The sequence below is a fragment of the Pongo pygmaeus genome, chromosome 14, assembly GCF_028885625.2.
Source record: "Pongo pygmaeus isolate AG05252 chromosome 14, NHGRI_mPonPyg2-v2.0_pri, whole genome shotgun sequence".
Lineage (NCBI taxonomy): Eukaryota > Metazoa > Chordata > Mammalia > Primates > Hominidae > Pongo > Pongo pygmaeus.
Genome location: NC_072387.2, coordinates 82,268,003 through 82,292,785, shown reverse-complemented (window position 1 = coordinate 82,292,785; position 24,783 = coordinate 82,268,003). Strand labels below are relative to the sequence as shown.

The following is a 24,783-nucleotide window of genomic DNA, read 5'->3' as shown; positions in this document are numbered from 1 at the left end:
CATCTGAGAAAGCCATCGCACAAAGATTCTCTACAACTAAGGAACTCATACAGAGTCTTCACACTGAAAACGCTGAGTCAAAGCTAGGTAAGAAACCATAAAGTCACATCCCCAACGAGTAAAAAAAAATTAAAAAAAAAAAACTCAGTTGAATTAGAAATAAATAAGTTCCTTCTCATTGGGGTAGACAAAATAGTCTACCCCAATGAGAAGAAACCAGAAAAATAATTCTGGCAATATGAAAAAAAGAGGATTATATAACACCCCCAAAAGATCACAACAGCTCTCCAGCAGTGGATCCAAACCAAGATAATACTAGATAAATAATTTGAAATACTAGATAAATAATTTAAAAGGCTGATTAATAAGTTACTCCAGGAGATATGAGAGAAAGGTGAAAACCAACATAAAGAAATTAAAGCTGGGCTGGGCACGGTGGTTCTGTAATCCCAGCACTTTGGGAGGCCAAGGCAGGTGGATCACCTGAGGTCAGGAGTTTGAGACCAGGTTGGCCAACATGGCAAAACCCTGTCTCTACTAAAAATACAAAAATTAGCTGGGCATGGTGGTGTGTGCCTGTAATCCCAGCCATTTGGGAGGCTGAGGTGGGATAATCGCTTGAACCTGGCAGAACGGCTTAAACTGAGGAGACAGAGGTTGCAGTGAGCTGCGATTGTGCCACCGCATTCCAGACTAGGCAACAGAGCAAGACTCCATCTCAAAAAAAAAAAAAAAAAAAGAGAGAGAAAAGAAAAAAGAAAGAAAGAAGTTAGAAGAAATTAAAGCTGGATGCAGTGGCTCATGCACCTGGGGAGGCCGAGGCAAGCAGCTCTCTTGAGGCCTGGCCAACATGGCCAACAAGACCAGCCTGGCCAACATGGTGAAACCCCATCTCTACTAAAAATACAAAAATTAGCCAGGTTTCGTGGTCCACACCTGTAGTCCCAGCTACTCGGAAGGCTGATGCATGAGAATTGCTTGAGCCTGGGAGGCAGAACACGGGATTTTTAGGGCAGTGAAACTACTCTGTGTGATAATATAATGACAGACACATGTCATTATGCATCTGTCTAAACCCCATAGAATGCACGACACCAGCCAGGCACGGTGGAGTCTTCCTAACTTTTGGCAACTGCTGTTTTACTGACTCCATAGTTTTGTCTTTTCCAGCATGTCACATAGTTGGAATCATACAGTACGTAGCCCTTTCAGATTGTCTTTGCCTATTTTTAAACGTTACCTTTTCTCTTCTGTCCTGTTTTTCCACCCCTTAGATATTACAAGACACAATCTGTTTTTTAAAAAATAAACACCTGCATTTTCTGAGGAAATATTTCAATGAAAGTTGCTTTATTTGGAACTTAACATTTTACAAATGAGGACACTGAAACCAAATAAGTTAAAAAACTTTTCCAAGTTTACATAGCTAGTAATTGCCAAAGCTGAGATTTGAATCCAGTGAGTCTGGTTCCAGAATCATGTTCAGGCAATACTTGTTACTGCTTCCCAATAACAAAAAATAAAGCAATATTAAAAATAATCCAGAATGTGAACACAGAAGAATCCCTCTCCCCTACGACCCAAAGATAAAGAAGGTGTATTAAAGGCACATGCATGTGTGCACTGATGTGTGTGTACACAGGCACACACACAAATGATAAATAAATGTGACTAATTATCCACAAAGAAATATGCTTCACAACCATTCTTCCATATTAGAGATATCTGATTGCTTTTTGCCTGAATACCTACATTCATGCAGCATCTATAGGTCTAATGCCTTTTTCCTTGCTGATTGGCCACTTTCAGAAGAAACTTAAAAACCATGGCACTCACTTTGAGCCTCCTACATGCCCAGTGGGCTGGGAACTACAGGCAGGATGAACTGTCCGCAATCTTCTTCACTGCTTGTTTTTCTTCATATAACCCATTAGGTTCTAAATGAGTATATATTTCACTTGACAAAAAATCTCTGTTTCTCCCCAACTCCAGTATGAGCACCACAGGGCAGGAATTTTTGTGTCTTATTCACTAATCATCCCCAGAACCTAGAACAAATGCCTGGCCCATAATAGGTACTCAATAAATATTTGTTGAAAGAATGAATTTGATATTAGTACTGCCTAACACTTAACAAACATTATTACTAAATATACTTTATTTCTTATGATGAGCTAAATGGCATGATGGGCTAGAACAGTTTACAGTAACACTACTTTTATAAGTTATTCTAAGGCAAGTGCTCTGTGTATAAAAAGCCATAAATAAACAAATTTATTTGAGAAAAAGTAACACGGTTTCTGCAATGGGAATTCTTGCTATTTATTGCAGTTCCTCAAGAACTATGTAACTGAGTGATTAAAATGTTAACACATAAATAGGAGGCCTTCAAAAAAGTCAACAAAGTTCAAAATAAGATTTTTCAAAGGAAATCACTATTGAATTGGAGGGGTACCTTTTTTTGAAGACGTGGTCTAAACACCTCTCTAGATAAAGAATGAAAGTACTGGGGTTCTCTGAGTCTTAGCCATATAGCTGTATTATAAATAATTCAGAGGAATAGAGTACAGACTAGAATTATTCAAATTTGTAAACGATACTAATTCCAACCAACTAAGAAAACCACAGCCAGTTTGTTCAAGATTGCTCAAAGAGGCAGAAAAGGGACAGGCCAAAAATACGGGGATACATAACAATTATTTCAGCAGTACACAGTATTAATTCAAAATGATATAGAGGTTGGATTAGCTTGCTCCTACACATAGCAGACAAACATGTCTAGGAAGCATTCTAGATATTTATACAACAGTCACACCGGATGACTCCATATTTCTCTAGCATCCTTTACAATCATTCTTACATTTTCACCTTTCTTTTTCAATTCTAAAACTGATTTTTTATGAAGGCTTCCATAAGATGAAAATATTACACATTTATCCAAATGAGTGTTTTCACATATAGGTTGCAAACAGTGTTTAAAAAAAAATAAGAAATAAAAAAACAGAACAGAATAGCAACTAATAGAATGTACTGCACATGGTAAGGATATTGTTTCAGATACACACACACAAATACACAACACATATTTGGGCACTGGGTTGCTATGTAAGGTACACTTCATACTATAGGTCATGGTCAAAAAAGTATGAAAGCTATTTGTTGGCTGGGTGCCGTGGCTCACGCCTGTAATCCCAGCACTTTGGGAGGTTGAGGCGGGCAGATCACCTGAGGTCAGGAGTTCAAGACCAGCCTGGCCAACATGGTGAAACCCTGTCTCTACTAAAAATACAAAAAATTAGCCAGGTGTGGCACATACCTGTAATCCCAGCTACTGGGGAGGATGAGGCAGGAGAATTGCTTGAGCCCAGGAGGCAGAGGTTGCAGTGAGCTGAGATTGTGCCAAAGCACTCTAGCCTGGCTGACAGAGCGAGACTCTGTCTCAAAAAAAAAAGAAGACAGCTGTTTGTCTAGGTAGTAGTTACATTTTTAATTATAAAGGATTATATTTACATACAAATCAGCCCCAATCTTCCAAATCAGTCTCAGGTCAACTTTGTGGCCAGTTTTCCAAAAGCTTAATCACTTAGTGAAAATGTGATTTCAAGAATGGTCATACCATATATTACAGTATTCAGTATGTTCTCTGTTTTTCTTCTTCAATATGTTAAATATAGCTAATAACACATCCATCAGGAACCTAAGAGTCGACTGATTGTATTTGAATCATTTTTGCCAATTCTTTGATTCTTCTTTGATATACTTGTTGATACAGTTAGGCTTTGTGTTCCCATCCAAAGTTCATCCTGAACTGTAGTTCCCATAATCCCCACAAGTCATCAGAAGAACCCAGTGGGAGGTATTAATCATGGGTGTGGTTACGCTCATGCTGTTCTCGTGATAGTGAGTTCTCACAAAATCTGATGGTTTTATAAGGGGCTTTTCCCCCTTTGCTCTGCACTTCTCCTTGCTGCCGCCATGTGAAGAAAGACATGTTGTTTGCTTACCCTTCCACCATGACTGTAAGTTTCCTGAGGCCTCCCCAGCCCTGTGGAACTGTGAATCAATTATACCTCTTTCTTTTATAGATTAGCAGTCTCAGGTATGTCTTTATTAGCAGCATGAGAATGGCTTAATACAGTAAATCAATACTGGGTAGTGGGGCACTGATGTAAAGATACTTGAAAATGTGGAAGTGACTTTGGAACTGAATAACAGGCAGAGGTCAGAACAATTTGGAGGGCTCAGAAGAAGACAGGAAAATGTGGGAAAATTTGGAGCCTCCTAGAGACTGGGTGAACTTCCTAGAGCTTTGACCAAAATGCTGATGGTGATACGGACAAAAAGATCCAGGCTGACTGAGGTAGTTTCAGATGGAGATGAGGAACTTCTTGGAAACTGGAGTAAAGGTCACTCTTGCTATGCAAAGACACTGGTGGCATTTTGCCGCTGCCTTAGAGATCTGTGGAACTTTGAATTTGAGAGAGATGATTTAGGGTATCTGGGGGAAGAAATTTCTTTTTCTTTTTTTTAAATTATACTTTAAGTTTTGGGATACATGTGCAGAACATGCAGGTTTGTTACACAGGTATACACGTGCCATGGTGGTTTGCTGCACCCATCAACCCGTCTACATTAGGTACTTCTCCTAATGCTATACCTCCCCTAGCTCCCCACCCCGAGACAGGCCCCGGTGTGTGATGTTCCCCTCCCTGTGTCCATGTGGTCTCATTGTTTAACTCCCACTTCTGAGTGAGAACACGTGGTGTTTGGTTTTCTGTTCCTGTGTTAGTTTGCTGAGAATGATGGTTTCCAGCTTCATCCATGTTCCTGCAAAGGACATGAACTTTTTTACGGCTACATGGTATTCCATGGTGTATATGTGCCTCATTTTCTTTATCCAGCCTATCATTGATGAGCATTTGGTTTGGTTCCAAGTCTTTGCTATTGTGAATAGTGCTGCAATAAATATATGCGTGCATGTGTTTTTATATTAGAATGATTTATAATCCTTTGGGTATATATCCAATAATGGGATTGCTGGGTCAAATGGTATTTCTGATTCTAGATCCTTGAGGAATCGCCACACTGTCTTCCACAATGGTTGAACTAATTTACACTCTGGGGGAAAAATTTTCTAAGGGGCAAAGCATTCAAGAGGAAGTAGAGCATAAAATTTGGAAAATTTGCAGCCTGACGATATGATAGAAGAGAAAACCTCATTTTCTGGGGAGAAATTTGAGCCTCTTGCAGAAATTTGCCTATGTAACAAGGAGCAAAATGTTAATTGCCAAGACAATGGTGAAAATGTCTCCAGGGTATGTCAGAGACCTTCACAACAGCCCCTCCAATCACAGGCCTGGAGCCCTAGGAGAGAAAAATGGTTTCCTGGGGCCAGGCCCAGGGCCCCCCTGCTCTATGCAGCTTCGGGACATGGTGCCCTGCATCCCAGCTGCTTCAGCTCCAGCCATGACTAAAAGGGGCCAATGTACAGCTCAGGCCATTTCAGATGGTGCAAGCCCCAAGCTTTGGCAGCTTCCACGTGGTGTTGGGGCCTGCAGGTAGGTGCACAGAAGTTAAGAACTGAGGTTTGGAAACCACTGACTAGATTTCAGAGGATGTATGAAAACTCCTGGATGTTCAGGCGGAAGTTTGCTGCAGGGGCAGAGCCCTCATGGAGAACCTCTGCTAGGGCAGTGCAGAAGGGAAATGTGGGGTTGGAGCACTCACAAAAAGTCCACACTAGGACACTGCCTAGTGGAGCTGTGAGAAGAGGGCCACCGTCTTCCAGACCCCAGAATTGTAGATCTACTAACACCTTGCACTGTCTGCCTGAAAAAGTTGTAGACACTGCCAGCCCATGAAAGCAGCCGGGAGGGGGGCTGAACCATGCAAAGCCACAAGGGCAGAGCTGCCCAAGACCGTGGGAGCCCACCTCTTGCATCAATGTGACCTGGATGTGAGACGTGGAGTCAAAGGAGGTCATTTCGGAGCTTTAAGATTTGACTGTCCTGTTGGATTTTGGACTTAACATGGGCCTGTAGCCCCTCCATTTTGGCCAGTTTCTCCCATTTGAAATGGTTGTATTTACCCAATGCCTGTACCCCCACTGTATCTAGGAAGTATCTAACTTGCTTTTAATTTTGCAGGCTCATAGGCGGAAGGGACTTGCCTTGTCTCAGATAAGACTTTGGCCTTGGACTTTTGGGTTAATGTTGGAAAGAGTTAACACTTTGGGGGACTGTTGGAAAGGCATGATTGTGTTTTGAAATATAAGGACATGAGATTTGGGAGGGTCCAGGTGCAGAATGATATGGTTAGGTTTTGTGTCCCCATCCAGATCTCACCCTGAATTGTAGTTCCTAAAATCCCCATGTGTTGTGGGGAGGGATCCGGTGGGAGGTAATTAATCATGGGGGCAGTTACCCTCATGCTGTTCTCATGATAGTGAGTGAGTTCTCACAAGGTCTGATGGTTTTGGTAAGGGGCTTTTCTCCCTTTGCTTGGCACTTCTTGCTGCCACCATGTGAAGAAGGACGTGTTTGCTTCCCCTTTCACCATGACTGTAAGTTTCCTGAGGCCTCCTCAGCCCTGCAGAACTGTGAGTCAATGAAACCTCTTTCCTTTATTGATTACCCAGTCTCAGGTATGTCTTCATTAGCAGTGTGATAACAGACTAATACACTCGCCAACCTAATGGAAGCTCACTCAGTTGGAGAGCTTCTTTCAGGCCTCAAGAAGTCTGGACACACTGGCCAACTCAGGGGTTTCATGTTCTGGAAAGTCCAGTTAACCCAAGCAGAACTTCTGTGGTTTCATGAAGTGCTATGACTGGCATTAAGTAGGCTCTCAAAATTACTAGCTATTCTTATTTATACATATATATTCATATAATCATTTTTTACATATTTACTGAAAATTGATAATAGACTATGATATCATTACTCTTAAGTGTTTATATTCATTTTTGTCTTATTATTATTGCTTAACTTTGGCTTTTTGATTCAACAAATTTATTTTGTCAGTAATTCATGTTCTCTAATTTGAATATAACAATTCTGGTTAATTTGAAGCTTTTCTTTGTTTTAGAAAACAGTTTTTCAAAAAATGATCACTAATCATCAGAAAAATGCATATCAAAACCACAATGAGGTACCATCTCATACCAGTCAGAATAGCTTTTATTAAAAACTCAAAACTGGTGAGGCTGAGGAGAAACAGGAATGCTTGTATATTGTTGGTAGGAATGTAAGTTAGTTCAGCCATTGTGGAAAGAAGTTTGGAGATTTCTCAAAGAACTCGAAACAGAGCTATCACTCAACCTAGCAATCCCATTACTGGGTATAAACTCAAAGGAACATAAATCATTCTACCAAACACATGCACTCGCATGCCCATCACAGCACCATTTACAATAATGAAGACATGGAATCAACCTAGGTGCCCATAACAATGGATTGGATAAAGAAATTATCATACATATACACCATGAGATACTATGCAGCAATAAAAAAGAATGAAATTGTGTCCTTTGCAGCAACACAGATGCAGCTGGAGGCCATTACCCTAAGTGATTTAATGCAGAAACAGAAAGCCAAATACTCCATATTTTTACTTATAAGTGGGAACTAAACATTGCATACATATGGACATAAAGATGGGAACAACAGACTCTGGGAACTAGCAATGGGGTGAGGGAGAGGGGGCCAACGGTTGAAAAACTAACTATTGGGTACAATGCTCACTACCTGGGTGACAGTATCAATTAAACTCCAAACCTTACCATCACATAATATACCCAGAGAAATACAAAAATCAGCTGGGCACTGTAGCAGGAGCCTGTAATCCCCGCTACTCAGGAGGCTGAGGCAGGAGAATCGCTTGAACGAGGGAGGCAGAGGTTGCAGTGAGCTGAGATTGTGCCACTGCACTCCAGCCTGGGCGACAGAGTGACACTCCATTTCAAAAAAACCAACCAACAAAAAACCCAGATAATAAACCTGCCCATGTACCCCTGAATCTAAAATAAAAGTTGAAATTAAAAACCAAGAACATTCACGGTTTATGTTATGATCATATAAACACTATTCATCAATGAATACTTAATTAAAAAAAACCCAAAAATGCAGCTTTTCACATTTCTCATAAAATGCTTAGTTTGCATTTTAGTCTTAAAATGCAATTAAATACACTTCTGCATTTGATAAGAGAAGAAATTATTTAAATTATCATTAAACATTTTTGCTATTGTGTTAAAATTCATTTTATTGTTTATTCTGAATATTTCTTTTTCTTTTTTTTTTTTTTGAGACAGTCTTCCTCTGTCACCTAGGCTAGAGTGCTGCAGTGGTGCGATCTTGGCTCACTACAACCTCTGCCTCCTGGGTTCAACCGATTCTCATGCCTCAGTCTCCCAAGTAGCTGGGATTACAGGTGCCCGCCACTACGCCGAGCTAATTTTTGTATTTTCAGTAGAGACAGGGTTTCACCATGTTGGCCAGGCTGGTCTTCAACTCCTGACCTCAGGTGATCCCCCTGCCTCAGCCTCCCAAAGTGCTGGGATTACAGGCATTAGCCACCACACCTGGCTTATTCTGAATACTCCTATATAGGCAAAAATCATTATTTACTCCAATTCTGGAACTATTATTTCCTTTAAAAATTGCCAGATTTACAAGAAAAATACTTATTTTATTAATGCTATGGCCAGCAAGAGAAAAATAAATGAAACTCTGGAACAGAAATAAGATCCTACATTTACCGAGTGATTAACATATGCCAGTTAGTGTGCTAAGTGCTTATCTTAGATTGAACCCTCTCTCATTTTGGAGCAAACATGCAATATAGTATTATTATTTCCACTTACACTTTGGAAAACTGAGGCTTACAAAAAGATAACTTGCCTAAAGTCATATAACCAGTCTGCCTAACTTGAAAGTTCTTGGCTTTTTCCCCTACACAAACAATATAGAACCCTGGGGCATGTCAATACTTAAGACATAATCAGAGAAAAAGAAGTCAACAAAGGAGACTGAGGAGTATGAAGGTAACAAAGTGGTGGGAGGAGACAGCAAGCGAAGATTTGGGAAGAGGGGAGATGACAGAAGATGAGGATGAGAAGTAGATTAGAATCAAATTGGCCATCTATGCCACGCTAAAGAATCTGGACATTGTCTTGTAGGCCATGGGCCTTTAAAAATAAGTCATGATTGACAGCACAGAGGACAGTTTTGGATAGGGGACTTTAAAAAAATTATTAATTTTTAAATTGATACATAATTATATGCATAGGGTATATGTGATATTTTGATACATGCATATAATATGTAAAAATCAAATCGAGATATTTAGGACATCAATAACCTTAAACATTTGTCATTTCTTTGTATTAGGAACATTTCAAATCTTCTAGCTATTATGAAATATACAATAAATTATTGTAAACTACAGTCATCCTATTGTGCAATTAAACACTACAACTTATTCCTTCTATCTAACTTTATGTTTGCATCCATTAACCACCCTCTCTTCATTCCCCATCTTCACCTTCCCAGGTTCTGGTGACTATTATTCTATTATTATTCTAGTAAGATAAAGACTTTTGATAGGCTGATAAATTAAAATTCACTTGCTAAATTAAAAAAATTCAGGCAATGTAGTATCTCATCTAAGTGTTATTTTTTAAGCCTTGTATTTCTAGTAATGAAATAAATGCCACTGTTCTTTACTAAACGATATTTTTCTTTTTTTGAGACAGTCTTGCTCTGTCACCTGGGCTGGAGTGCAGTGACACAATCTTGGCTCACTGCAACCTCTGCCTCCCAGGCTCAAGCAATTCAATTGCCTCAGCCTCCCAAGTAGCTGGGACTATATGTGCACACCACCACACCAGGATGATTTTTGTATTTTCAGTAGAGACAGGGTTTCATCATGTTGGTCAGGCAGGTCTCAAACTCCTGGCCTCAAGTTATCTGCCCGCCTTGACCTCCCAAAGTGCTGGGATTGCAGGTGTGACCCACTGTGCCCAGCCTACTAAAGGATTTTTAATATCAACAAACAGAAAAACATTTTGAAAGGCAAAGGAACCCTATAAATCATACCGTTTTTAATCTCTTCTATGAAAATAGGATACATCTTATAATTGCTGTTGATAAAGCCCATGCATGAAAAAATTGGTCTTGGCTGTTCATATTATTATTTCAGTTGAGTTTTGAGTATGGCTAGTCCTTCATAGGCTGAGTACAATTGTCATTTAAGTATCTAAAAAGATCACAAGGGATTCTGCATTGAAACAGAAGAAAAACACAGAAACAGAGTTGTGCAATATAGGATAAAAATCACTGCCTTAAGTCTAAAAGAAAGTATGTCTAAAATGAAAAAAAATTAAAGTAATAACAAAGCATTGTATCACAGTTTAATTAGCAGCATCCTCCACTCTTCCTCACAGTGGTACACAAAATAGTGGAGTTTTTTTTTTTTAAATGTCATTGAAGTCTTAGAAATATGGTTGACCTTGAAATTTAATCAGATCTACATTGTTTAGGGCCACATGGTAGGTATGTGAGTCTCCTCCTTTAAAATGTTTAGGTGGGGTCCTGTGAGTTGTATGTACCACAGACTCTTTCCAAGAGACTGAGCTCACTGGGGATGCTGGAAGAACACTCCTCGCAGTTGTTAGAGGCAGAAGAATGGGTCAGGCAACTCAAAGGGCAGAGATAAATGTTTTATTACTTCAAGTACTTACTTTATTATGACTAGTGGTATTTGTGTCCCCTTTGCATGACATATTTTCAGATTTTTTTCATTTTCTGTATGTTTAAACAGAAACACAATCACATCCTCTCTGTATATGCTGTGTACATGCACACACACAAATATATTAAAACCCAAACAGAGAAACAGAAATTATTCTGCAATTTGTTTTTTGAAAAATCATCAATACAGTATAAATTTCTTTCAAAGTTAATACATATAGGTCTACTTTATTTTACCTATGCACTTTGAAGCCTCTTTCAAATCTAGCAATGCCTTCTAGGTACAAAATTCCAGGTAGCTAAACCTTGCCATGTGGTCACTGATGACTGTGTATGTCCCACTTTCTAGACAAGCTTCCTGAAATTAACTTAGTTGTAAAAGATAAATCTCTGTGTGCTTACAGTAGAAAATAAGGCCTTCGTGAACAAGGTTGGTTACGTTAGAAGTGAAAAGCCATGTCTATTTTGTCATCAGTTGTTGAATATAGTGGGAAATTGATACATATTTACTGAATAACTAGAAGGAGAGCATATATCAAGGTTTAAGGCAGCTAAGAAAGACCAATTCTTGTTGGCAGTAATGTGGCACACTTTATGATTCTGGATTTTCTACTGTTTAGCAAACTCCACACTGACACTCGACTCTTAACTAAACTTGTCAGTTTCTTGAGAATTAGTGGGTATACACAAATACACAAAAAAGAATAACTTTTTTTCTCTTTTATACTGGACCAACTAATAAAACAACGGTCGAAAGACATTGGACATCAAGCAATGAAGGAGATCCCTGACACACAGGAAACAAACAAGGTAAACTCTATGACTGTCTTAGTTTATTGCCTAGAGACAGCTTTCAAGCTGTGGTGCTGGGAAGGAGAATTAAGGCAGAGCCTGTCAAACTCCCTGAGTTAAGGAGCTGTTGATAGAAGTAATAACCAAGGTGGTTACAGTTCATATGGGAGACTACTGAAGAAAAGGGAGCTGCAAAGAGACAGAACTCTGACAATTTACAGATAGTGCCCCTTAAGTATTTACCTGGCACAGAACACTGCATATATATAAAGACAGGAGACAGAACTACAGACAAGATTGGTAGGAGCAATCTCTGAAGTGAACATGGGCAAGGCATAGTGCTTATTTCCATCAGCCAAAGTAGAAAACCTTACAATTTACAGGACATGTAATACTGAAAGAGTTTTGTTGTAGTAATGGGGGAGAAATTGGCCTTACGATAAACCCTTCTCTGCCTAAAAAAGCTTAAAAGCAAGATTTGGAAGAATCAAACTGTTTCCAAGAAATCTAACTATGTCCCAGAACAAAGCTAACAAAAACATATAGGAATACAAAACATCTAGCACCAAGGTAAAATTTACAAGGTCTGGCATCCAGTAAATAATTACTACGTATGCAAAGAAGCTGAACCATGTGATATATAATGAGAAAATTCAACTTTATTGAAGCCAGCCATGAAATGACAAAATAATAGAATTAGTAGATAAGAATATAAAAAAAGTTATTGAAATTATATTTCACATATTCCAGAAAATAAAGTTTGAGAATGTTAAGGAGAGACCTAAAAGACACAAAGAAGATCCAATTTGAACTTCTAGAAATGAAAACTACAATATCTGAGATAAAAACTGGATTGAACTGAAAGCAGATTATACAGTGGTGAAAAAAAGCTTAGTGAACTGGAAGACATAGTAAAAGAAGCTATTCAAAAGAAAAGCAGAAAAAAGACTGAAAAAAACTGAAGAGAACATCATTTGTTCTGTTGTAGAATAACTTTAAGCAACCTAATATAGATCTCATTGAAGTCCCCAAAGGAAGGTGAGAGGATTGAAGTATTTAAAAATTTAAGAAATTTATAAATTTGATAAACTCACATATGTAAGATGTTCAACAAAACCCAAGCATAGGAAACATGAAGAAAACTCCAGCAAGCCAAATGATAATCAAATTGCTTAAAGCCAGTGACTAAAAATCTCTTAAAAGCAGCTAAAGAAATACATATTACCTAGAGAGGAACAAAGATAAGGATGACAGCAATATCTTGGCAGAAACGATGCAAACTAGAAGAGAGTGAAGCAATATCTTTCAACTAATGAAAAAGAGAGAGAGGGAGAGAAGTCAACCTCAAATTCCTTACCCAGGGAAAATATCTTTCTAAACAACAAAGGTGAACCCAGCAAATCCATTCCCAGGTATACACTTAAAAGAAATGTAAACAGGTACTCATACATTTGCTTGTATTTGCGTGTTCATAGCAGCACTTTTTACAATAATCAGAAGGTGGAAATAACCTAAATGTTCATCAAAGGATAAATGAATAAACAAATTAAGGTAAATATACACAACAGAATATTATTCGGCCATAAAAAGGGATGAAGTACTGGATACATGCTACAATATGGATGAACATCAAAAACAGTATGCTCAGTGAAAAAAACCAGACACAAAAGGTCACATATTGTATGATTCCATTTATATGAAACATATCCAGATGAAGTAAATCCACAGAAATAAAGTGATTTGGCAGTTGTCAGAGGGTGGGGTCAAAGAGGAGTGGGGATTAAGTGCTTAATGGATACAAGGTTTTATTCCGGGGTGATGAAAATATTTTAGGACTAGATAGAGATAGTGATTGTACAACACTGTGAATGAATATTAAACGGTTTAATTTAAAATGGTTAATCTTATGTCATGTGAATTTCACCTCAATAAAAAACCCACAAAACCAAAGGTGAAGCACAACACACCTAAGATAAAGTGGATTTTATCAAAATTAAAGACTTTTGTGCCTCGAAGGACACTAACAAGTGGAGGAAAGACAACCCACACAGAATGGGAGAAAATATTCACAAATCATATATTGGATAAAGGTCTAGTGTCCAGAATATATAAAGAACTCTTACAACTCGACAATAGAAAGACAACCCAATTCAAAAGTGGGCAAATGACTCGAATAGACATCTTTCTAAAGAAGATCTATAAATGGCCAATAAGAACCCAAAATGATAGTTAACATTATTAGCCTAATTAGAGAAATGCAAAGCAAAATCATTAGAAGATACTACTTTGTAATCACCAGGATGGCTAGAGTTAAAAAAATGAAAAATAAGCATTGGTGAGGATGTGGAAAAATTGGAACCCTTGAAACGGCTGGTGGGAATGTAAAATGGTATAGTCACTATGAAAAACTGTTTTGCAGTTTCTTGAAAAGTGAATCATAGAATTATCATTTCATCTTGAATTCCACTTAACGAGAATTGAAAACAGGTGTTCAAACAAAAAATCTGAACATGAAATGTTCGCAGCAGCACAATTCAAAATAGACAAAAATCCATTAACTGATCGATAAACAAAATGTAGTTAATCTGCAAAATGGAATATTATTCAGTCATAAAAAGGAACTGAGCACTGATAGATGGCAAAATATGAACCCTGAAAACATTATGCTAAGTGAAAGGAGCCAGACACAAAAGGCCAAATATTGCATGATTTCATTTATATAAAATATCCAGAACAGGCAAATCCATAGAGAGAGAGAGAGCACATTATTGCTTGTGGGGGACTGAGGTGGAGTGGGGAATGGGGAGTGACTGCTTAATGGGTACAGGGTTTCCTTCCCAGGTGATGAAAATGCTCTTTTACTAGATAGTGGTGATATGTATGAAACACCGTAAACATACCATGAGCCACTAAATCGTATACTTTAAAATGGTTAAAATGGTAAATTTTGTTACCTGAATTTTACCACAATAAAAAAAGTAAATCCTTAAATACCTACTTTCAGTTAATTTGGCCTTATAGCATATCTGTGAGAATTGCATTTTAACCTAGACTTTTGTCAAAAATAGTCGGAAATGTAAAAACAAAAAAACTAAAAATAGGCAAAATAGCAACTTTTTGCTATATACAGAAACAGAATTCATCACCATAAACCTGCTCTATAAAAATTGTTAAAGGAAGTGCATCAACCAGGAGGAATAGATAACAGTTTGAAATTCAGGCCTACAAAAAGGAATAAAGAGCACAAGGTATGGTAACTATTTAAATTTAACATATTTCCCTCATATTATTATATCTCTTTATAAGATTATCACTGTTTATTTCATTTCATTTTATTTATTTATTTTTGAGACGGAGTTTCACTCTTTCACCCAGGCTGGAGTGAAGTGGCGCGATCTCGGCTCACTGCAACCTCAAACCCCTAAGTTCAAGCTATTCTCCTGCCTCAGCCTCCCAAGTAGCTGGGATTACAGGTGCCTGCTACCATGCTAAATTTTGTATTTTTAGTAGAGATGGGGTTTTGCCATGTTGGCCAGGCTGGTTTCGAACTCCTGACCTCAGGTGATCCACCTGCCTCAGCCTCTCAAAGTGCTAGGATTACAGGCGTGAGCCACTGTGCCCAGCCTGATTATCACTGTTTAAGTAATAATAGCAGTAATGTAGTATGGGAGTTTATATGTGTATAAATAAAATGTACGACAACAAGAACACAAAGGCTGGGGGAACAAATAGAAGAATATTGTTGTAAGGTTCTTATACCATATGTTTTACTAAATATCACTTGGAGCTACATGGTGATAAGTTAAAGATGCATATACACTATAATCTAAATCAACCACTGAAATAACAAAGTTATAGCCAATAAGCAACAATAAGATAAAATGAAATGAAAAAAAATTCAATTAATCCAAAAGAAGACAAGAAAAAAAAAGTGAATAAAAAGTAGATGGGCCAAACAGAAAACATTAGCAAGACAAAAAACTTGAACATAACCATATCAATAAATATACTAGATGTTAAGTGTTCTAAAAAAATCTCCAACTGAAAATCATATTTTGTCAGATGGGTTAAAAGAAGAAGGATGGAAAACCATACACTTTGCTAATGCTAATGTTTTAGTAGTTTTCACTGTAAAAGTTTGACAATAAAAGATATCAGTTGACAGTTTTTAGTTATACAGTGAAAACTAAAAAATAATAGTATTAAGATACATTAAAGAAGACCTAAATAAGGGTAAAGATGCAGTATGTTCATGGGTCAGAATATTCAATATTAAGATGTCAATTTTCTCTGCTTCATCTATATATTCAACTTATGTAATGTCAACCAAAATCACAGCTAGTTTTTGAAAAAAAATTAACAAACTGATGATAGAATTCATACAGAAATGCAAAAAAAAAAAAAAAAAAAAACCAGCTAAACAACTTTGAAAATGAACAGCACTGGAGGACCAATACTATCTGATTTCCAGATATTATAAAGCTACAGCAATCGAGATAGTGTGGTATTGACATAAAGACAGATAACTGGAACAGAGAGTCAAGAACAGTCTGACACATAAATGATTGTTTCTCAACAAATGATGCTACAACAGTTGTGTTTCAATTATGCAAACATATTAATTTCAATCTATATCTTCCACTCAGTATAAAAATTAAACTAAAAATGAATCACAGACCTAAAACTATGAAACATCTAGAAGAAAACATAGACAAAACCCCTTATGACCCTAGGTTAGGCAAAGATATTTAAAATACAACACCAAAGCACAATCCATAAAAGAACAAAGTGATGAACTGTACTTGATAAAAGCATCTCTTCAAAAGACATTGTTGGCTGGATGGAATGGCTCACACCTGTAATCCCAGCACTTTGGGAAGCCAAGGTGGGAAGATCACTTGAGCCCAGGAGTTCGAGACAACCTGAGCAACATAGCAAGACCTCATCTCTAAAAAAAAATAAAAAAAAGTAGCCAGGTGTGGTTGCAGGTAACTGCAGTCCTAGAATTTGGGAGGCTAAGGCTCCCAATAGTTTGAGGCTCTTGAGTCCAAGAGTTCGAGGCTGCAATGAGCTATGATTCCACCACTGCACTCCAACCTGGGCAACAGAGTGAGACTCTGTCTCTAAAAATAAATAATAATAAATAAAAGAATAAAAAGACATCATTAAGAGGTGAAAAGATAAGCCACAGGGTGGGAAAAATATTTGTAAATCATATATCAGATAAATGACTTGTATTTAGAATATATAAATAGTACTCAAAACTCAAGAATAAGAGGACAAACAACCTGATAAAACAGACAAAAAATGTGAGGAGACACTTCTCCCAAGAAGATAAACAGAGGGCAAAGAAACTCAAATGAGAAGATCCTCAAAATCATTCGTCATTAGAGAAATGCAAATTAAAACCACACTAATATGCCACTACACACCCATTATAGTGGATAAAAAAACTAACCATATCAAGGCAAGGATGTAGAAAAATTGGAAATTTCATACATTATTGGTGGAAATGTAAAATGGTACAAACATCTGGGAAACAGTTTAGCAGTTTCTTAAGATGTCAAATAGACACCTACCATATGATCCAGCCAGTCTACTCCTAGATATTTACCCAAGAGAAATGAAAGCATATGTCCATACAAAGACTTGTATGTGAATGTTCATCTGAGCTTTATTCAGAAAACTGGAAATGACCCCTATGTCCATCAACAAATGAATGGATAAACAAACTGTGGTACATCCACACAATGAAATGTTACTCAGTAATGAAAAAAATGAACAACAAATAAATCTTGAAATAGTTATGCAGAGTGAAAGAAGACATTAAAAAAAGCATATACATACTATATGATTCCTCTTATATAAAAGTCTAGGAAATACAAACTAGGCTTGCTCATGCCTGTAATCCCAGTACTTTGAGAGGCGGAGGCAGGTGGATCATGAGGTCAGGAGTTCGAGACCAGCCTGGACAACATAGTGAAACCCCGCCTCTACTAAAAATACAAAAATTAGCCGGGAATGGTGGCACACGCCTGTAGTCCCAGCTACTTGGGAGGCTGAGGCAGCAGAACTGCTTGAACCTGGGAGGCAGAGGTTGTGGTGAGCCAAGATTGCACAACTGCACTCCAGCCTGGGCAACAGAGTGAGGCTCTGTCTCAATAAACAAACAAACAAACAAACAAACTAACTAACTAACCTACAGTAACTGAAAGTAAATCAGTAATTGCTTAGGGACTGAGATGGGAAAGGTTGGGAGGGAAGAATTCCAAAGGGGCATATGGAAACTTTTGGGGAGATGTATGTGTTTATTACCTTCATTTTGGTGATAGTTTCATGGGTATATTCATGTGCCAAATGTCAAACTGCACTATACTTTAAATATGTGCAATTTACTGTATATCAATTATACTTCAAAAAAGCTGCTAAAAAGGGGAGTATTTGTTTTTATTTTGGGTATTACTTAGCATTGTCATTTTGTCAGTTCACTTATGTATAACCTCAGACATAATCTGAAAAGCGTTTAACTCAATGGTAGTTCTAACATTAGTTATTAGTATTTCATCTGTGTATTATCAAAAAGGCCAAACTGATTTAAATATTTAACCTGATCCAAAGAATAGAGATCCTGAACCAGCCTAGCCAACATGGTGAAACCCTATCTCCACTAAAAATACAAAAAATTAGCCTGGCGTGGTGGCGTGCACCTGTAATACCAGCTACTCAGGAGGCTGATGCAGGAGAATCACTCGAAACTGGGAGGCAGAGTTGCAGTGAGCCAAGAATGCACCACTGCACTCTAGCCTGGGCAAGAGAGCAAGACTCTGTCTCAAAAATAAATAAATAATAAAATTAAATAAAGAATAAAGATCCTGAGATAATTTCCTTCTGTATTATTTCACCATCTATATGAATAGTCTATTGTTATAACAGCAATCTAATATTAATCATTCATCTAGTTTATATAATTATTTTCAGTGTAAGCAATATAATTTTTGTGAAGCAGAAAAAAGTAAAGTCCATGGAATACTTTAAATATTTTATTTTCAATCTTAAGGGGAAAGTTATATACTGAAGTTGGCACAGATCCTTTAATACAGGGTTACTGATTCTTTCTCCAAATGTCTTATGAAATTTTTTCAAACGTACACAAAAGTCCAGAACTCAGTACTAAACCTATATGTAAACGTCATCCAACTTCAAACATTATTAACATTTTGTGATTCTTGTTTTATTTGTTGAGCCCTTCCTCCTTTTCTCATGAAATATTTTAAAGCAAATTCCAGGCACCATACCATTTCACATCATAAATATTTCAGCATTTAAGTCTTCTTCTCAATATAAGCCATAGCTTATTTAAAAATGGTTTCATACAAAGTTAATTATACTTAATTATAGGAGCATTTAACACTTAATTTCTTACATTTTCTCCCAACAATTTATAGACGTGTGTTCACATTTAGAAATTCTTTCTTTTTATTTTTGAGACTAGAGTTTCCCTCTGTTGCCCAGGCTGTACAACGGCATGATCTCGGCTCACTGCAACCTCCGCCTCCCAGGCTCAAGTGATTCTCGTGCCTCAGCCTCCCAGGTAGCTGGGATTACAGGCATGTGCCATCATGCCCAGCTAATTTTTGTATTTTTAGTAGAGACAGCATTCTGCCATGTTGGCCAGGCTGGTCTTGAACTCTTGACCTCAAGTGATCCACCTGCCTTGGCTTCCCAAAGTGCTGGGATTATAGGCATGAGCCAGTGCACCCGGCTTCTTTATTTTTAGAGATGGCAGATCTTGCTTTGTAGCCAAGGCTCAAACTCCTCAGCTCATGTGACCCTCCTGCCTTGGCCTCCAAAAGTGCTGGGATAATAGGCATGAGCCACTGCATCCAGCCCACATTTAGAAATTCTTATTTCAATTAACTGAAATGCTCAGGAAGGCATGTATTTTAATATTTTACTTTTAAAAAATATTTTTGAAAATTACTGTGAAATTAAAGGCAACTAGAGGGATCTACGATATATTAGCAAACAGAGGTTTGTTTGTTTATTTATTTATTTAATATTTTCTGCTTCCACCTAGTAGTGTGCTGGACTTGGCTTGCAGCAGCTTGTAGGAGTTCTCTATTATTTCATACAAAGACTTGTACACGAATGTTCATATGAGCTTTATTCCAAAAACTGGAAATGACCCCAATGTCCATCAACAAGTAAATGGATAAACAAACTGGTACATCCACACAAAGAAATTACTCAGCAATGAAAAGAATGAAGTACAAACGAATCTTGAAAATTTTTAGGAATTTTGTGGGCTGGCTATCAAACACAACTAGTATTAAAAACTAAACTAAATTATTTAAATTTATAGTAAAATACATTTTATTAAAAACAAAGGTAAAAACAATCAAATTTGTCAATTTAAAATTATTTTACTGTTATCTATGCTCTTGAGTTTACCTATGTCTGTTGTATCTGTATGGTGCAAACATTAAGTACTGGTATGCTGCTGACGATCTTTACTCCATCTTCAGTAACCTTAGGTTGGTAGTTTGAAGTTAGCCATGGTGGCAATATTTATACAACAGATACAAGCCAATGTTACAAATCAAGCTCTCCCTCATATCCCTCTTGGACAGCTAGCTGTTAACATTTACCAACACACCACTGTGTCAACCCTGAGCATTAACTATGTGTCAGGCACTGCAATAAAATGAAGCATTTCTGGTCTTTTGAAATTTGAGGATAAAGATCCTCCTAATGTTAGAGTATGAAAAGACACTGTAAAGATTATAAACAGATCCTTAAGAAAACAAATAATAAACAACATATATTAATGTTATTTAATGTATGACTTGAAAAAACCCTTTATTATAAGAGAAACAGTTTTTAAAACTTTTAAAATATTAACTTCTTGGCTGGGTGCAGTGGCACATCTCTAATCCCAGTACTTTCAGAGGCCCTAGGCAGGTGGATCGCTTGAGCCCAGAAGTTCAAGACTAGCCTGGGCAACATGGTGAAACCCTGTCTCTACCAAAAAAATACAAAAATTAGCCAGGCATGGTAGTCCGTAGCTACAGTTCCAGCTACTCAGGAGGCTGAGGAGGGAGGAGCCCTTGACCCTGGGAGGCAGAGGTTGCAATGAACTGTGATCATGCCACTGCACTCCAGTCTGGGTGATAAAGCCAGACCCTGTCTCAAAAAAAAAAAAAAAAAAAAAAAAAGAAAAAAAGAGAAAAACTTCTTATGTTGACATTCAGGAATATTAAATAAATAAATAAATAAAAGGAAGATTAGCAAAGCAGTACCTCCGGTTTAAATTGTTTTATGACTCGCATTTCAAAAGTACAGAAAAAATAAAATTAGATCTTGACATCAGAAGATGATTAAAAATGCTATGTAAAATGCATATACATACATATATATATATATACATACATACATAGTTTAAATGACATAAGGCTAAGAAAAAGAAGCAATATGAGCCTGATTTTCTAAGTGTAAACAAAGTTAAATTTAACAGAGGAACGATTTTTCATTAACCACAGAGGTAAAAACCAAATCTATTTTAAAAATGATTTATTAGTAAAAAACTTAAAATGTCACCAAAGTTTGCCAAACCTGTTTTACCAGTTGATATTCTCAGAAATCAAAGCTTTGTCTGTCTAGTCTGCATTTATACTTAGTCTGGGCATTTAATCTCCCTTTTGTTCTCAGTTTTGCCATACACTGTAAGTTGTTTTTTATGGCCTTAATGTTCAGTTAGTTTCATAAATTGTGAAATCATTTTGTACTAGCAAACAGCTTATTTTAAAATTGCTTAGAAAAATAAACAAAAGAGTTACAAACAATTAAAATGAATACTGTGATTCTTCATATGGGTTTCTTTTGTTTAAGTTATTTACCTCTTGTGAAAGCTGTGTTACTTGGTCCTTTCGATGTTCCAGGTCTTTTAAAATCAGCGAGTTTTGTTTTTCTAATTGAAGCACTCTTCTTGCCAAGTGAACACTAGGCAAATTAAATGAGAAAATTAATGCTTAAAAGTGAAATACTGCCCAAAATATTCAAAATGTGTTTGTGTACTTGAAAATAGACATCATTTTCTAATTATACTTAAATAGTAACAGAAAAAATATAGAGTCAAATAATATTTTCAGGTACCAGTAGTGGAAGACCAATACCCCACAACTCAGAATTATGAGAGTAACAACATTAAAACATAACCGTGATATACTGATTACTGCAGTAACGGTTTTTAGCCCTTGCTATAAAAGTGGAGAGGTAACATTACAATACTTGCTTGAAAAGACCACAATACAGCAATTTACAGCTTGTCTCCACTTTCATATATATTTTCCAATTACAAATCAGAAAATTAGTTGAAATATTACAAACAATAATTAGCTTATCACTTTGAGAAGTATCAGAGTTTACTTCAAACAACATAATGCATGTTATAATATAAAACAAAAATGAGGTTTTTAATTGAAAGTGGAGATGAAAAAGATATATAAAACTTAGAGAATGTCTATAGTAAAGGCAAAGCTTCTGTACTAAAAAAAAAAATCACTCCCTCTGATGCTCTGCATTACCATAACTTATTGCACTGACCTTTAGTATTTAAAAATACATATGAAACATCTCAATTCTACTTTTAAGAAACAATTTTAAGAATAAAATCTATTCCTTCTAACTATGGTGGGAGGAAGTGGTATATTTCTTTAAAGAACTGCTAATAATTTTGAGAAGACATATTGCTCCTAAGACCCTCTCTGCATTTCCAGTAACTTCACATTTTCATATTTATTGTATTTTCATATTTTATACTAGTTAACCTATTAATCTGTGAATTGTGGAATCCATGGACTCCTAGATGGAATGTTTTATAATGACAAAAAGATACCTGTGCTTTAAATAAAATCATAGGGCAGAAAAAATTCTATTGTATTTTAATATTTCCCAATATCAGATAAAGAAATGCAGACAACATTCTAAAAAATAATGTTAAGGCCAGGTGCAGTGGCTCATGCCTGTAACCCCAGCACTCTGGGAGGCTGAGGCAGGAGGATCACTTGAGGCCAGGAATTCAAGACCAGTATGGGCAACATGGTGAGACCCTGCCTCTGCAAAAAATACAAAAATTAGCTGGGTGTGATGGTGCATGCCTGTGGTTCCAGCTACTTGGGAGGCTGAGATGGGGGGATCACTTGAGCCCAGGAGTTCGAGGTTACAGTGAGCTAGGATTGTGCCACTGCAATCCAGCCTGGGGTGACACAGTGAGACCCTGTCTCTAAAAATAATAATAATAATAATAAATAGTGTTAAATATCATCCTATACATCTATTTCTAAGAACTCATACCAAATAAAAAAGATGAGTTCTGGCAAAAGTTTATAAAGTGATTTGAGTTGCTTGTTTAGATCTAAAATTCTGTCCTTTCAACTGGCATTAGAGATGGAAAAAGCATACAGTCCTCATTTTTTGACAACCACTTTTTTTTTAAACTTTACTGACATATAATTTTACTGATATGCAACTTAAATATCATAAAGTCCACCAATTTAAAGTGTACAATTCAATGTTTTTTCATATATTTAGAGTTGTGCCACTATCACTATAATCTAATTTTAGAGTATTTTCATTATCTCAAGAAGAATTTCTGTGTCCATTACCAGTCACTCTCCATCCTCCCCACATTCCAACTTCCTCCTTTGCTCCTCAAATTCAACCTTAGGAAACTGTTAATCTTTCCCTCTTTATAAATTTTTAAGGAGTTTACAGTTTATGACTATATTGTTCTTCATTTCCCAATAAAAATATACTAAGTTCTAATTTGACCCTAAAATAACAAGATTTCTACAAATAAAATAAGCCTTAATGTGAATTTTGTATTTTAAATCTGTTGATTCCATTATATGTTTGCAAGCATCAGTTTATCATTAGCTCTATTTTTATTAGGTTAATTAAAAAATCTTGGAGCTATCTTTATTCATATTTTTATTCTTGCTTTCTTACTCTTCATACATATTAGGTGTTAACTTTTTTTTATCTTTTTGTCTCCCACAGAACTTCACACTAGGGTCACTTAAACATGGTAATTTTTCAATAAATATATGTTGAAGGTGTAGAACAAGTATGTGTATACTCAGTATAGAACAATAAACACAATCAAATGCAATTACACAGAACTAGAGTTACAAAAGAATGAAATGGAAGACAAAGAGATGCAAGAAAATAATGAGATGCAGAGGTCACATATTACCAACAATCTGAAGATAATGATTTGAAGACATCAAGTTTAATAATATTAAATTGTTCATTTGGTTTAAGTGCTTTTATTTTGTTTGGGAATTGTATAATGTTCTTATACAGATAGGGTGATACTGCTTACCAATAAAAATATCATAAGTCATAAAACACTGACTCAAGAAATTCTTGCCGGGTGAGGTGGCTCACGCCTGTAATCCCAGCATTTTGGGAGACTGAGGTGGGCGGATCACCTGAGGTCAGGAGTTCGAGACCAGCCTGGCCAACATGGTGAAACCCTGTCTCTACTAAAAATACAAAAATTAGCTGGGTGTGGTGGCAGGCACCTGTAATCCCAGCAACTGAGGAGGCTGAGGCAGGAGAATCGCTTGAACCTGGGAGACGGAGGTTGCAATGAGCTGAGATGGTGCCATCACACTCCAGCCTGGGGGACAAGAGCGAGACTTCATCTCAAAAAAAAAAAAAAAAAAAAAAAAAAGAAATTCTTGGTATGCTAGTGCTTAAGCCTTAACACCAGGACTACTTGCTTCAAACGAGAATTTCCCTGATTTTGACTGGGAGATTCCAAGTAAGGAAAATCAACTCTAAATAGAAGGAAAGTATCTATGGTATCTTCAAATTGCTTACAAATATACTCCACAGTGCTTTGATTACTAGTTTATAGTACAATTTTACTGAGAAAAACTTTCTGAGAATTGATGGTGACGGGAAGGACCGTGAGTATTAGTATGACTGTTGATGTCATTTATGATGCATAATGATAATAATGTAGAAGACAACATGGTACAATTGGTCTCCAGTATATACGGGGTTCACATTTTAAAAACTCACCTCTAAGTCAGTTGTAAGGACAGTAAAACACATTTCCTCATATATATATATATTTATATATATATATAAATATATATATATTAGAAATGTTATTAAAGTTCTCAGTTGCCTTAAAAGACCCATTTAGCCCACTAATGTAGTACAAACACAC

The 24,783-nt window shown here is 36.7% G+C and overlaps 1 protein-coding gene across 8 annotated transcripts in view; it reads right to left on the bottom strand.

Moving 5' to 3' along the window:
* The window catches only part of PIBF1 (progesterone immunomodulatory binding factor 1), a 233,896-nt gene that overhangs the window by 63,360 nt on the left and 145,753 nt on the right, over positions 1-24,783 (bottom strand). For 7 of the 8 annotated variants that reach the window (XM_054446984.2, XM_054446978.2, XM_054446979.2 and 4 more), the window contains one exon: positions 21,440-21,542. In XM_054446984.2, coding sequence (XP_054302959.1) covers positions 21,440-21,542 — 103 coding nt within the window. Of the gene's footprint in view, positions 1-19,692; positions 20,073-21,439; positions 21,543-24,783 lie in introns of those variants that run through there. The other variant, XM_054446982.2, reaches the window with a different exon arrangement.